Here is a 15,362-nt window from a genome sequence, read left to right as displayed (position 1 = left end):
ACAAATTTGGGGTGTGGAACTGCAGTGCCACGTGAGCAAGATGAATAAACACCCAGCAATAAAAGATAGCGGGAGAGGATTTACCCCAGCAAATTATTTGTCAAAATTACAAATACCTAAATGCAGACAGTCATTCACCCTCGCTAGATTCAACATGCTGCCATCTGCCTTATTGCAGGGCAGGTTTGAGGGTAAACCCTACGCAGAACGAGTCTGCCCCTGTGGCTTGAGGGAGGTAGAAACTGTCTCTCATGCCTTGTTACACTGCCGTTTCTACGGGGATATACGCTCGGTATTTATTACCCCTGCTATGCAATAATCTCCAAATGAATCCGGACTTCAATGTCTAAAATCCCTGGTAGAGGACAGGGATCCTGAGGTCACGTTAAGGGGAGCCAAATTCTGTGCGATTGTCATAAAGCTTAGGGAGCAAGCTGTGCTATCATAATGATTAAGTTTTTAAATGATAATTTTAGGTTATATGTTAGTGACTAAGTTTTAATTTATATATTTTTAAACTGTTGCTATATCTGTATTGTCCCTGTTATACCTAATTGCAAATTCAAATGTACCCCTATCTTGTTTTATGACTTCTTTGATATTGTATGTGGGTTGGAACTGGTCTGGGACTGAAATAATGAATTCAGCAGGCACCTTCAGCTCCGTCTTGGTGGCCTCCAGGGCCTTGAGGTCAGAGGGCACTGCTTGCACATCCTTCAGCTGCTCCTCGTACTTGCGGACCAGCTCCTCAGCCCCTTGCGTGCTGCGGATCACCAGGTTGATGGTCTTCAGCCTGTGGGGCGAAAAGAGGGGAGCCGGAGGTTTGCGTGGGAAGGGAAGGAGAGCCCAAACAGCCTCCCACTTGCTCCAGACACTCAATGGCAGCGTGCAAAAGTTGTGACATGGGTGGTCACTTAATAATAATAGTAATTTTATTATTTGCACCCCAGCCACTCTGGGCGGCCTCCAGCAAATATAAAAGCAGAATAAACATCCAACATTTTAAAAAGTCCCTCTGCAGGGCTGCCTTCAGATGCTGTGTTTATTTGTGATGCAAATGAATGGCTGAATGGAAGAATTTTATGGGTTTGGCACAAAAGAAGGCAGCCCTACGTCAATTCAAAACAGCAAGAGAGCAAAACCCGGACAGAGCGGCAATGCCATGCAAAAAAGGCCTGGAGCAAGAAAAAGTGATTTGCCTGGCACCAAAATGACCTTCAGGCAGGTGCTGAGACGCTGCAAGGGGGTTACTACTGAGAAGGTACCTCCTAGGCACCTGCCATCGCTCACCTGGCAAGGGCACCCACAGAAGGGCCAGGGGGGTGGCGAGGTCAAGGACCAGGTGGGTCCATGTGGGTGAGGCAACCCGCTTCCCCTGCAGAAGAAGAGCCAAGAGGCTCTCACCACCCACCCACCCACAAATATCCCTTCCTCACAGGTTCATCTCCCAAATGTTTTCCCAGGTTGGGCGAACACAGACCAAGACCAGTGAAAGAGCCGGTGGGAGAAGGGAGACAGTGGGTGGAGGATGCAAAAGCAGCCCCATCGTCCGGGCAGCAGGTGCAGAGAAGGGCCCGGCCAGACCCAAGGGAAGAGGGCACCAAAGGCCTCGGGAAGCAGAAGCAGCTCCTGGCCACTCCCAGCTGCCCAGGTGGGCGGACAGAGTCCCAGGTGAGAGGAGGACCTACTTTTCCAGGTAGATGCTGGAGAGGCTGTACACCTGGTCCATCTTCTGCAGGGTGATGTCCAGCTCCGAGTGGAGGGTGGGGGCCGAGCTGGCCTGCTCTGGTTGCGCCAACACCTCCTCCGTCTTGGCGCTGACTTTGCCCAGGTTCTTCTTGATGCCCTCCAGTTCCAGGTGGATTTGCTAGAGGGAGGAGAGAGGCAGAGGAGGGAGCAGAATGAAGACCGCAGTGAAGCCACAAAGTGGGGTCAGGATCCGCACTGGCAGTAGCAGCATCAGACTCGGCAGCAGCTGCTTCCCTGCAGGGGTAGGAAGGGACGCACGGGGGGGGGGGCAGTACCTGCTGGTCACTGATGCGCTGGGCACACTCCTTGGCAGGGTCCTTGTCCAGCGGAGAGCGGATCTTGTGGATGGTGCGGGACTCGCAGCCCTCCAGCTGCAGGCGGATGTCCTTCAGCTGAGAGATGAAGTTCCTGCAGAGAGACTCCTCCTGCTCCCCTGCGGCCCCAAACAAACCAAGCCCAGGTGAGTGGAGGAGCAGGCAGACACAACTTCCATTGTGGGGAAGGGGCACAAGGGGAGAGAGGGGTCTCCTGGGCCAGGCCTCCAAAGCCAGCCTGTGGGAGGAAAGGGGGCTGGCCGGGGTCCAGCGGAGCAGGGATGGAAGGACGGTTGGAGAAACACCCTCTGCCTGCAACACCTCCTATTTGGGGACTTCCCTGGCTTTTTTCTGGCCCATGTAGGACCAGTCTGGAAAGTTAGCCTTGGTGAAGACTGGACGTTTTCATCTCCAAAATGGTTTTTGATTTGAGTTTCCATTGAAATGAGGCTGTATTTTAATGTTTTAATGTTTTAATGTTGAATTTTAATCTTGTTTTTAAGTTGTATTTCAATTAATTTGTTTTTATATATCGGGTGTTAGCCGCCATGAGCCCAGTCTTGGCTGGGGAGGCGGGGTATAAATAAAATTTATTATTATTATTATTATTATTATTATTATTATTATTATTATTATTATTGCCATTGGGGGCAATTCAGGAAGGAGGGAGGGCACATAGAATTGTAGACTTTGAAGGAACCCAAAGCAAGACAGAGGCAGCCCCCAGGAAGCAGGCAAGCGGCCTCGGAAGTTAGTGGGCTCTCTTGCATTGGGGCTTTTAAAGCAGTGGTTGGGTGGCTGAGACTCTCTAGCTGCGACTCTTGCATTGCAGGGGTCGGACTGGGTGCCCCTCGGGGTCTCTTCCTCCTCTACAAATCTGATGCTATGTCTCTGGGGACCCAGGAGATTTGTTTGGCTGCAGGTGCCAGGGAGCTCCCCCCCCCCCACGGAAGAGCCACGGGGCGCCTCACCTTTCTCCAGGCCGCGCAGCAGCATCTCGTACTTCTGGGTGCAGAGGGTGTATTCGCGCTCCACGTGCAGCCGGTCATCCGGCAGGAAGTTCTGGGAGTCCTGGCTGTTGCGCAGGAACTCTTGGTAGTGGGTCTCCAGGCTGCGCAAGGTCTTCCGGTAATCCTCGGGGGGCATCGTCCGGAACTGGGGGAGGGGGAGAGGCCAGGTCAGGAGGGGGCCCTTCCCCTCCCCCCTCGAGCCCACCTTGCGGGCCCCTCCCGCCCCCCAAGAGGTTCCTTAGCACCCGGTCCTCACTATGAGCAGCGACCAGGACTGGATCTGCTGGATGTCCCTCTGCAGGTACTGCCAGGAGAGGAGGCTCTGCATGTCGATGTGCAGCTGGTGCCAGAAGGTCAGCAGGCTCTGGTGGTTGCCCTCCAACCTGCAGGCAAAGAGGAAAAGGAGGCTGCAGAACCATCTTGGGGGTTGGGAGTTCCCCAGGGTCGCCTGCCCCAAAGAGAGAGAAGAGCGGGCAGAGAGGCAGAGTGCCCCCATGCCACCCCCAGAGCCCAAGGAGCAGTACAGCAGCTCTCCTCCTCAAGTGGGGCCGGGGGGGCAGGGCAGAGGCCCTGGGGGGTGTCTATGGATGGCCACTAGCTGTCATGGCTCTGCTTTGCCCTCCAGAGCTGCAGGCAGCAGTGCTTCTGCACCCACTGCAGTTGGGGGGGTGTCTCTGGTGCCCACATCCTGCTTGTGGCTTTCCCATTGAGGCATCTGGTTGGCCACTGTGAGAAGAGGAGGCTGGGCTAGAAGGGCCACCCTTGGGCCTGATCCAGCTCTTTTGATGTTCGCGTGAGTTTGCGGCAGTGGAAGCTTCAGCGATATCTCTCTCTGCTGATACGATCCGAGGATTTAATCACGGTTTCTAATCTGCCCCCCACGCCCTCAAGGAGAAAGGAAAGCAAGGGGGTTGGGGGGGTGAGGCTGACTCACCTGGTGACGGCCTCCAGGGCCTCCTTGTTGGGTGGGGGCACCAGGAAGACGATGGAGGGCACAGTGGCCTCGCTCCCAGCCACGTTGAGCACCTTCCACTTGTACGGCTGGGCGTTGCTGAGAAGGGTGCAGGAGTCGCCCTTGTGCACCGTGATCTGGGGAGGGGGGAGGAAGTGAGCAGCCTCAAAAGATGCACCCCAGACCCAGTTTGCCGCCCCCACCCGGGTTCCAGACACGTGACCCCCACCCCACTCACCTCCATCTGCTTGTAGTCGCAGACAGCCTGGAGAGGCAGTCGTCCCTTGAGGGCGGTGCTGGGGCTGCGTGGCTTCAGCTGGACAATGGCCTTGGCTCGCTTGGCCAGCCCAGCCAGCTGACCCTGGTACTCAGCCAGGTGCTCCTTCTCCTCCTGGCATGGGGGGCACAAAGAGGGGCGGCAGGAGAGGAAGAGAGTTGGAAGAGGCCCATAGAGCCCCCTAAAGCCTGCAGGGTACGGGGGTGTTGCCAGAATTTATGTAAAGGTTGAAAGGAGGCTTTGCCCCTCCAGCAGACATCATACAGCGCCCCCCCACACACACACACTACCAGTATCAGCACAATCACTCCTGCAAATGTCCCCACAAAACACTTCATCACAGTTTCCTCCTATCTCTTTTCAAAGGGCCTCAGCTGCACATTACCAAATGCAACAATTCACTGATAAATGTATCTATGTAAGGCTCAATGGGAAAACTTCAGAAATTCATATAAAATCGCTCCAGTATCGGAACTGCACCATTCCACTGTTCAGGAAAGGAACGGCTAGCAAGGGGGCAGTCTGGGATGTGGACAGCCATAATCCCTCCAGCCTGAGACCACGTACTCCGTAGCCTCCTTGCCTGGGAGAAAATCACTGGCATCTTGGCAAATGGGTGCCAGACAGGTAGTCATCCCACAGACAACAGAAGACCCTCCAGAAATGGATTGAGTTCTCGGACCTGACCGGGAATACCAGGAACTTGTAAATATTCCTGTTGTATCACTCGGTGGGTGTGTGGTGGTGAGCAAGGAGGGTTGGGGGGAAACCTGATGAACCAGTTTCTGCCAGAAATCCCTCCCGGCTTGTGACATATGTATGATGTATCTATGATGTGTGCATGATGCTTCACCAAAGGTGTTTATAGGAAAAAGGGAAAACTTATAAAAGAGGAAGCATCCCTTTTTTCGGGGCTTCTCCCAGGCCACCGCATGGAAGTCCTGTTGCAAGAGTCTTGAATAAAGACCAGGCCTACAGGCTGCTGTTTTGCTTCTATACTCCCGGCTGGTGTCTTTGTTTGGCTATCCAAGTGAGCCCAGGAAATTTCCTTTGACAGTGCAAAGGGGCCGCACTCACGAGGGAGTCCTGCAGCAAGTCCTCCAGGCGCGTCACCGTGATGGAGCGGTCGCAGACAAACTTCTTCCGCATGGTCTCCTGGGTCTTGCGCAGGAATTCCTCTGCCTCCTTCACGTCGGAGAAGAACTTGGGGAGAGACAGAGGGAGAGGCGGGTGAGGAGATGCCCAGCTGCGTCTGGCAGGAGGAAAGCTACGCAGAGGTGCCCCCCTCCTTCCCAGGGACAATTGGGGACCAAAAGCATCCGCAGGAGGGCAGCTGGCTGGCTGCAGGGGAGAAGGGGAGCAGCAGGAGTCCTGCCCGGCCAGCCCCCCGCCCACTTACCTGGAAGTAGGCAGTGTTCTCCTTCAGGTGGGCCTCAATGCAGCAGCACAGCTGGAGCATCCAGCTCCACTGGGTCTGCAGGGCAGCCTGGAAGGCCTGGAAAAGGGGGGAGAGAGAAACTCAGCCATGGGGCAGGACCTGGGGGCAGGAAAGTGGGGTGGGGCACACCCACCCAGCTCAGCTCCCCTGTGTCTTGTGAGACATGGGGAGGTTGTGTGGTAAGAACCCCCCCCCCCACCCGGAGAGATAATGCCAGGATGTGGCTGCCTGCCGAGGCCTCGTGAGGCCCACGTGGCAGAGGCAACCACAGCCATCACGAGCTGCGGCCATCATGGGACCCGCTGGCAAGCCTTGCTCCCCACCGGGCCCCGATCCTGCCTGGCGGCGCGCCCAGCCTCACCTCCACAGTCTGCTTGCCAGGGTGCTCCTCCCTCAGCAGCCGGTCTCCCGTGCTCTGGATCTCCTTGATCTTCCGCTCCCGCTGCTCCAGCTCCCGCATCAAGCCCTGAGGGACGGGGCAGAAAAGGCACAGTCAGAGGGCAAAGGGTGGCAGCCCCCCAAGCCACCCCCCACCTCCCCAAGAGGATGGGGCCTTACAGAGTAGCTCTCCTTCTTGGCGGCCATGTTGCTGTTGCGCTCGCTCCAGTCGTAGTTGACCTCCTCCTCCTCCTTCTCGTTCAGCCACATCAGCTCCTTAGTGGCAGCCGCCACAAACGCCTGGAGGCTCTCGAGGTGGCGCAGGCGGGCCTTGGAGGAGTTCTGCGAGGGCACAGCGGGGACGGGGTCAGGCGCCCGGCCTCCCTCTGCACGCGCACAGGGGCACCCTCTCCTCCTCCTCCCTCTGGGGTCCCAGCACCACAAGGGGGCAGCCTGCCCTCACCACCCCGTCCTCCAGGCTGGGAAGGATGTTGGGATTCCATTCGAAAAAAGAGGGAGGGGAGAAGGGGCCAACACCAAGGAGAGTCCCAAGGCTGGGCTGTGCAAGGCAGAGAAAGGATTTGCCCTCTTTCCTTCGTTTGCCTGGGCTCTCCTGCCCACAAGCCCCATTTGGCTTCTCTTCTGAGTGCCAAGACCCACATTTTGGAGGACAGGCACAGACAAGGAACCGTGTCCATTATTATTAATTATTAAGCAAATGTATATACTGCTCTTTTTCCAAAGTCCACAGGGCAGTTGACATCATCAAAATGCAAAATGCACAATATTTTTTTTTAAAAAATTAACCCCCCCTCCCAACAATTTAAAAGGCCACGGACTGCTTATTTAGCCAAAGGCCCGGGAGAAGAGGAATGTCTTTGTCTGGGGTCTAAAGATAAGCAGTGAAGGTGCCTGGCAAGCATCCCTGGGGAGAGCATCCCACAAGTGGGGAGCCACTGCAGAAAAGGCCCTTTTGTACTGCCCTCGAGTTCTCTTGTGGAAGAGGCACCTGAAGAAAAGCCTCAGGTGATGATCATGCACAGGAGGAGAGAGTTGATCCTGTTCATGCCCTGGAGAGACTGGGATCCAGCCCCGCCCCCTCCCTGCCCTCAGCCCACATGCTCCTCACCAGCAGCTTGGCATACTGCAAGTCCAGCTTGTTCAGGCAGTCCCGGTAGGCACTTCGTGGGCCGGGGGAGAGCTGGGCCTGGGGGGGGGGGCAGAAGGAAGGAAGAAAAAGGCCGAGAGTTCCAGTACAGGCAGCAGACACACAGCAGACACAAGGGCAGGCCCATAGCACCACCCCACAACCCCCCTCCCCTTTGCATGTGAAATTGGGGGGGGGCAATGTAGGGGGAGCTGCCTCTGCCTGGCACCTTGGGCACGGCATGCCCACCAAGTGGGGGGAGGCATGGGGGAATTATTTGGCTTCTCCTTAGACACCCCCGCCTCCAGCGCAGAGCCGAGGCAGAAGGTAAAGGATGCTGCCTCTAGAATTGGTTTGAGCAGTGGAACAGAGCTCACAGTCCTGGTGACCAAAAGGGAAAAACCCACATTTCAGAGGACCTCCTACCCCCAAAAAAACTTTCCTCCTTTCAGAGGGACAATTATGGTGGGTGCAATAATATTATTCCTGTTAACAATAGGCAATGGGGTCAGGGTCCCATTTCTGCAATCCTTGCATTGCAGAGGGCTGGACTAGAAGACCCTCAGGGGTCCCTTTCAACTCTAAGTCCAGGCAGTGCCGCGGGGAGGGCAGCTGGCAATGGGGGGGCCTCACCTCATCCGCTCTTGCCCTCTCGATCTTGGCGCGGAACTCCTCGATGGACTGGTGGAGTCCGCGGTGGCTGCCCAGCTGAGACTCCACGGTGGGCAGGTCCACGCCCCACTCAGCCGCGTTCAGGCGCCGCTGGTTGTCCTCCACCCAGGCCAGCAGGTCCTGCAGGTAGCGCAGGGTGACGTCGTCCAGCTCCTGGCGCGGGCGCTGTGTGACGGGCACCGTGACCTGGGCGATGGGGGCCGACCCAGACTTCAGGCGCAGGTTGTATTCCGTGCGGATGGCCACCAGGCGCTCGTGCAGGCGGTAGACCCTGCGGGAGGAAGGGGGCGGTGAGCGGGGGAGTCGCCTGGCAGGGGGCACCTCCTGGCAGCAGCAGCAGCAGCAGCAATGGGGTGCATTCCGCGGACTAGATGCTGGGTGTAAGTTGCCACAAGGGGGCGCTAAGCACCTGCCTTCACATTCTGGGAAGGGGACCCCCTGCTCATGCCAGACACCCCTTGGCACATCACTGAGGAGCATTCACCCTGCACTACCACCTGCTGCCATCAGGCACAGGGGGGCGCTCTTGGCTTTTGCAGAGCAGCCCAGGCAAGCATGGAGTGAGCAGAGGCCCGTGGGGGCCACAGGAAGCCCCGCGGGGGCCGGAGGAGGAGCAGCGCTGCTGACCTGCGGTACATCTGCTCCCCTTGCGGGTGGCGCCCGTCCTTGAGCGCCTGCACATCGTTGAAGAGCAGGCGGATCATGGCATCGGCCTTGTCCAGGTCACGCTCGATCTCGGCCGACTTCTGGGGTGCCTTCCCTGCAGCCAGCAGGCGGATGTCCTGCGGGGAGAAGGGGAAGCAGCTCACCAACTGGCCCTGCAGAGCAGACCGCCCCAAGGTCCGGGCCCAAGCAGGGGCCCAGCCCACACTGGGAGGGCCGGGAACAGAAAGGGCGTCTCACCGACTGCAGGAGGGTGTCCGCCTGGTTGAGGTGCTCCTCGCAGAGACCCGACTCCATCTGAAGTTTGCTGACAATGCGCTGCAGGCGCTCCAACCTGGAGGAGGGAAAGGCGACAGGTCAGTGCTGATCCGCTTGCGCCCCCACCTCTGGGCATCTCCCACCGGCCTCCCCAGCCCCCCCCCCCCCCCGCAGCAAAAGCAGAGCCCCGGGGCCCACCAGCAGCTGTTCCTGATGCTGCTCGCGGCTGCCTCCCCGGCCTGACTCTGCGGTTCAAGCTGTGCCGTTTCCTGAAGAGATCGGCGCAGATGAGTCACCAACCGTGTGTTTCCCATTAAAGCTGGGCTGGGCTGGCAGCCGGTTGGGGCGGAGGGGGGAGAGGGAGGGAGGGAGGGGGAGGGACCCAGCCGGACTCTCGTGCTCCCTCCCCCCCCCCACCAAGGAAGGAGGGAGTGGCACCCTCTCTCTGTGCCTCCGCCCCCCAGGCAGGCGGACTTCCAACTGCACAGCTGCCCCACCTCTCGAACTCGGAGCGCAGAAGCTTCTCCCGCTCCAGGATGGCCACGTGCAGCTTGCCCCACTCCTTCTCCACGTCCAGTGGGTGGTAGCCGGGAGGAACCTTCAGCTGCCCAGACTGGACAGACGGCTGCCACGGGGCAAGAGAAACAAGGAGACAGCGGTCACAGGAAAGGCAGATCAGCTGGACAGCCTGCACTGCAGGGGGCTGGACTAGATGACATGTGGGTCCCTTCCTACAACTCTATGCTCCTATGAGCCCCAAGGGGCCTATACGTGTGTGCCCACATTCCTGGACTGACCTCCCCTGCTGGCCATGGGCAGCCAGACCCCACCTGGTGCAGGTCCAGAGCCAGGATTCCTCCACCTCCTCCAGGCCCAAAGAGAGAGACACTTCTGCCTGCCAAGCAGCTGTTGTGGTTTTTTTTTCCTTTCCCCTCATTGTGTTTTTACTGTGATTTTATTGGTGTTAGCCGCCCTGAGTCCGGCTCTGGCCGAGGAGGGCGGGGTATAAATATGATGATGATGATGATGATGATGATGATGATGATGATGTCACTGCGCTGGGGGCCCTCCTTCCCCAGAGCTTCAGAGTCTGCAAACTGCTGGGGGACAACGACTGGCCTCTGACGACCTAGAGCTGTCCCACCCCACAGCCTAAACAGGCCCCCCTTTGAAGGATTAAGCAGCCATCAAAGGACATTGGCCAGATCACAACGCAGCCCCCACCCAGCGCTACCCCACGCGTTTCCCCAAGCCTGCCCCATAGCAAGATGGGGCAGGGAGAGAAGAGCCGCCCTCACCTCCAGAGACTGGTAGATGGCCTTGGAGCGGTTCTTGTCGGCCTCCTTGGCGGGCAACTCCGTCTCCTTGAACTTCAGGAACTGGCGCCACAGGATCTGGGGTGGGGGGAGGAAACGGGGGTCAGCGGGGGGGAGGGCAGAGCGCGGGACTCTCCGGGGCTTGTGGGCAAAGGCTGGCACTGCCCCTCTCTGGCACAGGAATAGAATTAGGAGTGGGTCCGTTCCTTGGGGTCCCCTTAGCTCACTATGGCTGGCACTGACTGGCAGCCGTGGGTCTCTGGGGGTTCAGGTAAGTCTGGGACGTCTTGCCTGTCCAGCCGCTGAGAGATACCCACAATCCTCCTGTTCTGCTTTTCTAGTGGTTTCCTAACTTGCAGTTCCTGCCTTGCAGGGGGGCTGGACTAGATGACCCCCAGGGTCCCTTCCAACTCTACCGTCCTACGATTCTGTGGCAGCCCAGGGCCAGAGAGGTATCCGGATGCTGCTGGGCGGCACTCAGCCTGGCCCCCTGGACCTCTGCCAGAGCAGCCCGTAAAACTCGCACTCCTGGGCCTCCTTCCCCAGGGCACCCTGCCTGGGCACGCCTGCCCCGACGCTGGCAGCCGCCAGGATCCTCTCATGACCAAGGAGGAGGGAGCGCACGGCCTGCCCTTTCATCCGGTGCCAGCCAGGGAAAGGGGAAGGGAGCCAAGGAGGGGAGCCACCGGCCCTGACTCAGGAGACGCAGGCGACTGGGGCAGAGCCAAAGGGGGAAAGGTCGTGGGGGGGGGGTGTCCTGCCAGGGAGAGCAAGGTTGCGGGGGCAGAGCAGTGGGGGGCTCAGGCGGGCCCAGTCTTGGTGGGAGGGGTGGGCTAGGGCCAAGATGGGGGGTGGATCTCTCACCTCGATCTCCTCGAAGCTGGAGGGGAACTTGCGCTCCTCAAAGATCACCGTGTGGTGCCGGATCCATTGCAGGAGCAGCGTCACCACCTCGTAGTACTCCTGCCAGCGCAGCTGCAGCTCCTGGCGGGCGAGAGGGAGGTGTCAGAGGAGGGTCCCAACCCCAAGCCCCTGCCCTGGCCACTTCTGCCCCCCCAAATGCCCCCCACTCACGTTGGCCTTGACGCCATCCACCACGTCGGGCACGCGAGGCATGGCGTCGTAGAGAGAGGAGACGTAGGTGATGATGGACTTCTCATCGGGCTGAGGAACGTCAACGTCTGCAAGAGGGCAGGAGAGCGGCCGTCAGCCCCCAAACGCCCTCCACAGAGCGGCCAGGCTGTGCCCACTTGGCCACCCACACAGGCGCCCACTCCCCTTGAGCTGCGACTCCTGTGGGGCAGGGGGTGAGGCTGGATGACCCTCCCCAACCCCACGATTGTCCTGCATCCCTACGCACCTTCCGGGTCCAGCAGCCGCGTCACTCCCAGCTCGTGGTCGGCCACGGAGAAGGCCTGCTCCAGGTTCTCCACGTTGGTCTGGCGGTACACTTTGTTCATGTCAATCAGCATCGGCCTGTTGGGGGGAGAGGAGAGGGTTCAGAGCTCCCACTCCTGAATTGCAGGGGGGCACCAAATGGCCCTTCCAACCCTTTCAAGGGGCTTCCAACTTTTGGGGGGCCAGCAGCACATTTGGAAATCTAAGGAACAGCGATGGACACCAAAGCAAACCCATTTTGACAGCAGGAAAACTGGCAGCACTCAGGACTGCCCATCCCTAACGGGCCAAACACCCATCGCCCACAAAACATTGAAAAGGGCGGGGAGTTATCTATCTGACTGGGGAGAGCCTTGGTGGACACCAGTGGGGCAGCATCCCAGACGTCGGAAAGGCTGAAGAAGTCCCACAGGCATTTGACCTCCGGGGGTGTATGTTTCTCCCTCTATCCTTGTGTCCAGCAGAAAACCCAAGGGATGGATGGGGGGGACAAAATAATAATAATAATAATAATAATAATAATTTTATTTATACCCTGCCCTCCCAGGCCAGAGCCAGGCTTGGGGTGGCTCACAATAGTAAAATTACAGTAAAAACGTAATTGGGGGGGGACCAATTTAAAATACAGGTTAAAATGCACCTTCTTGAGTCCCCAAAGGTAGGGGTGTTCAGGGCAGGGGCCTGGCATGCTGAATTTAGAAGCCTAGCCCAGCCCCCTCCCCACAAATTGTAGCAACAGGCTGCTCAGTGCTGGGGCTAAAGCGGGGGGGGGGGGACAGGAGATGCCTCTGCACTGCTCAGAAGCATCTCCTGGCAGCAAGCAGTGGCAGGCAAGCGCCGGCAAGACGCAAGAGCCCAGCCCAAGGCAGGATCACACCCAGCTGCATCATTCCAGGTAAGCCCCAACAATCCCAGCCAGGTGGCAAGGAGCAGGAGCCGCCACACGCCAGGCGGCAGAGCACAGAAAAAGCTTCCCGCAGTGCTCGGGTAAGTGAGCCAAGCCATGGGGCAAGGGGAGGGCAAAACAAAAACAAAATCCTCCCCCCCCCTGCAGAGATGCTGCTCCTTCCCAGCCCCATGGGAATCCCATGGGAAGGACCACCCCCCCCCCCCACATCACAATAAGGAGAGGGGGGGAAGGGACTTCCTATTCCCCAGGGCCAGAGTCAGGGTGGGGCTGAGCACAGAGCGCTCCCTTAAGCTGGCTAGGAAGCCCCCAACTGACACCCCCATACACAGTTACAGGAAGGAGAGGGGGGAGATCAGGGGAACGGGGGGGGCTAGGAGACCCTCCTACATTTCCTGAAGCCGCAGTGTGGAATGGACGGAGTAGAGGGAGCCGCTGACGTTCCGGCCTCCTGCCAGCGCCCATCCTTCTTCGCCAGCCCCGTTGGAGCGCGGCAGCGTCTGTGCCCGCAGCCCAGAGTCCACGGCGGGCACCTCCTCACAGACCATCACCACCCGCTCCTCCTTGGCTCGCAGGGATCCAGACCCCACCAGGCCCCGGCGCCCGGCCCGGCGCTTGCCCCGTGAATGCCCGCTCATGCCCACGCGCTCGGAGGAGGGAGCAGCAAAGGTGTCTGCTGCCTCTGGCCCCACTGCACTCCCTGCTCCAAATGGAGCACGCTGGCAGGGTGGGCCGGATCCCCGCCCTGCTCCCAGCCACGTGTGGGAAGGCGGGGCAGGCGGGCGCCAGGCTCAGACTTGTTGCAGCTTTGCAGATCCGCCATTGCCACCCGGCCCACCGCCAGGACTGCTCTGCCAATAACCTTCTCCCTGAAGGACTCACTCTTCCAGGCTGGGGCGGGGGCAGGGGGAGAGATGGTCCCCACAGTTCTTGGGGACCCGGAGTGGGGAGAGAAGGGGAGCACAGAAGGTGCAGAAGGACAGCAGCCCCCCACCCGCCTTCTCCCCTGCTCCAGGCCACCTCTGAGCAAACAAGCCAAGTGGGTGCAGGCAAGCTCTCAAGGGGGGGAGAGGAAGGCAGGGGGGGCAGGAGGAAGAGATGGAAGGGGGTCCCCCCAGCAGTGCAGAGCGGGGGCTGCAGTCCCCGCATGCAATGCCCGCAATGCTCTTCCGGGGGGCCCAGGGCTCACCCAGAGGGAGAAGCAGCAGAGGGGGCCGTTCTGCCCCAGCAGACCACCGAGAGCCAGAGTCAGGCCGGCTGAGACTAGTTGCAGGGATGGAAGGGAATTGGGGGGCTAGGAAAAATGCATGCTGGCCCCCTCCTTTCTACTCTCAACCTTCAAGCACCTTTCTGAAGAGAAAGGAAATTTGGGGGAGCAGGAAATGTGGGTCATGTGGGGATTGCTTTCCCTTTCCTCTGCTGCCTCTCCAGATCTCCTTCCCCATTTCATCCCCCTGATATCCCCCCCTTCACGGTGTCTCACTTCCCCTCCTTTTCCATCCCTCCACCAAACCACAAACCCACAGGGTCTCCCTCGAGGGCTGGGCTGTGCGTGAGTCATCGGACGAACAGCATTGAGACACTTGGCGTATATCCTACTTTCCCTGCATCCAGATTTGTGTTTGATTAAAACTGCCCCCCCTCCTGCAGACCCCCCCCCTTACTTGTGGCGGTGGATGATGGCGTTGAAGAGGCGCCCGTCTCGCCAGCTGGTGGTGAAGTTGTCGCAGCGCAGGCCCTGGTAGCCCTCGACCATCCGCTGGGACCACAGCAGCAGCTTCTCCTTGGCGGTCATGTCCTCCGACTGGCCGCTCACCTGGATGTCCGAGATCTGCGGGCGAGGGAAGCCGAGGGGTGAGCTGGGCGGGCACCAATGGGGGGCACCCAGGGCCAGCATCATTCTGCAGCAAAACCCACGGCAGCCCCACTGCCCATGCCAAGGGGGCTGAGGAGGAGGAATGGATAGGTGTGTTCGGGGCAGGGGCATCGAGAGCCAAACAGGCATTGGGCAGCGAAGCAGAGCAGAGCAGAGGGAGGATGGGCACCTTCTCCCCTGGGCATCCTGCCTGCCTTCTGAGCCAGAAGGGCCTGAGGGAGGGCAGAGGGCTGCTCTTGTGCTCCAATCCTGCTTTGGGGCATCTGGTTGGCCCCCGTGGGGACAGGGGGCTGGGCTAGAGGGGGCCCCTCGCGTCTCATCCAGCAAGCTCTGATGGTGTCCTTATGTGGCTGGATCAAGGCAGCATCCTGTTCTCACAGTGGCTGCCATATGCCAGATACAGAGAGGGGTGCCCACTGGGTCCCCCAAGAGGCATGTGCCCCCCTCCCTTCTCCCCATGCCCCCCCTTCTCTGGGGCACAAGCCAAGTTGGTTGCATCAGCGTCTAGCGCTGGAAAATCTGTGTGTCCTGGAGCAAGGGGTGAGTCAGGCCCAGCCAGCCACAGACTCCTCTCCTGCTGCAACCAGAGCGCACAGCAGCGGCCCCACCCAGAGTGCTCCTCCCCAGCAGCACCTCAGGGTGCCCCTCCCTCCCACAAGGCTCCACAAGATGGGGGGGGCAAGAGCCTCTCTCCTGGGTCTCCTTCTATGCACCCTCACTCTGCATAAAAGAATGGGGGGGAGGAAAGGAGGCAGCGAGGGAGGGGCCTTTCCAGCAGAGCCCTCCATTGCAGTGCCCCCCAGGCAAAGCCTCTCCTATCCTCCCAAACTCCCACAATTCACTGATTGGTTGGCTGTTTTGCTCCAGTTACACCTCATCTTTGCTTCCAAGAAGATCAAGGCGGCAGAGAACGGTTTAATCCTGCTCATTTAACCCCCCAGCACACCCCTGCAGGGCAGGCTGAGAGGCAGCGACCGGCCCAAGGTCACCCTGCAATCTGAATCACC

General features: G+C 59.2%; 1 protein-coding gene across 26 annotated transcripts in view; it reads right to left on the bottom strand.

Moving 5' to 3' along the window:
* Positions 1-15,362, bottom strand: part of PLEC (plectin) — a 118,805-nt gene that overhangs the window by 17,645 nt on the left and 85,798 nt on the right. For 25 of the 26 annotated variants that reach the window (XM_083621772.1, XM_083621771.1, XM_083621753.1 and 22 more), the window contains 21 exons: positions 14,144-14,310; positions 11,535-11,650; positions 11,249-11,355; positions 11,039-11,158; positions 10,157-10,252; positions 9,356-9,483; positions 8,841-8,934; positions 8,565-8,719; positions 7,899-8,208; positions 7,248-7,325; positions 6,299-6,460; positions 6,102-6,206; positions 5,702-5,797; positions 5,380-5,505; positions 4,264-4,416; positions 4,008-4,162; positions 3,330-3,456; positions 3,035-3,218; positions 2,025-2,182; positions 1,689-1,867; positions 655-793 (listed from right to left, as the gene is read on the bottom strand). In XM_083621772.1, the coding sequence (XP_083477898.1) occupies positions 655-793; positions 1,689-1,867; positions 2,025-2,182; positions 3,035-3,218; positions 3,330-3,456; positions 4,008-4,162; positions 4,264-4,416; positions 5,380-5,505; positions 5,702-5,797; positions 6,102-6,206; positions 6,299-6,460; positions 7,248-7,325; positions 7,899-8,208; positions 8,565-8,719; positions 8,841-8,934; positions 9,356-9,483; positions 10,157-10,252; positions 11,039-11,158; positions 11,249-11,355; positions 11,535-11,650; positions 14,144-14,310 (2,955 nt within the window). Of the gene's footprint in view, positions 1-654; positions 794-1,688; positions 1,868-2,024; positions 2,183-3,034; positions 3,219-3,329; positions 3,457-4,007; positions 4,163-4,263; positions 4,417-5,379; positions 5,506-5,701; positions 5,798-6,101; positions 6,207-6,298; positions 6,461-7,247; positions 7,326-7,898; positions 8,209-8,564; positions 8,720-8,840; positions 8,935-9,056; positions 9,188-9,355; positions 9,484-10,156; positions 10,253-11,038; positions 11,159-11,248; positions 11,356-11,534; positions 11,651-14,143; positions 14,311-15,362 lie in introns of those variants that run through there. The other variant, XM_083621770.1, reaches the window with a different exon arrangement.

Source organism: Podarcis filfolensis (genome assembly GCF_964270895.1).
Source record: "Podarcis filfolensis genome assembly, chromosome: 7".
NCBI classification, from domain to species: domain Eukaryota; kingdom Metazoa; phylum Chordata; class Lepidosauria; order Squamata; family Lacertidae; genus Podarcis; species Podarcis filfolensis.
Note: the sequence above shows the minus strand (reverse complement) of the source record. Positions and strands in the feature narration are given on the sequence as shown.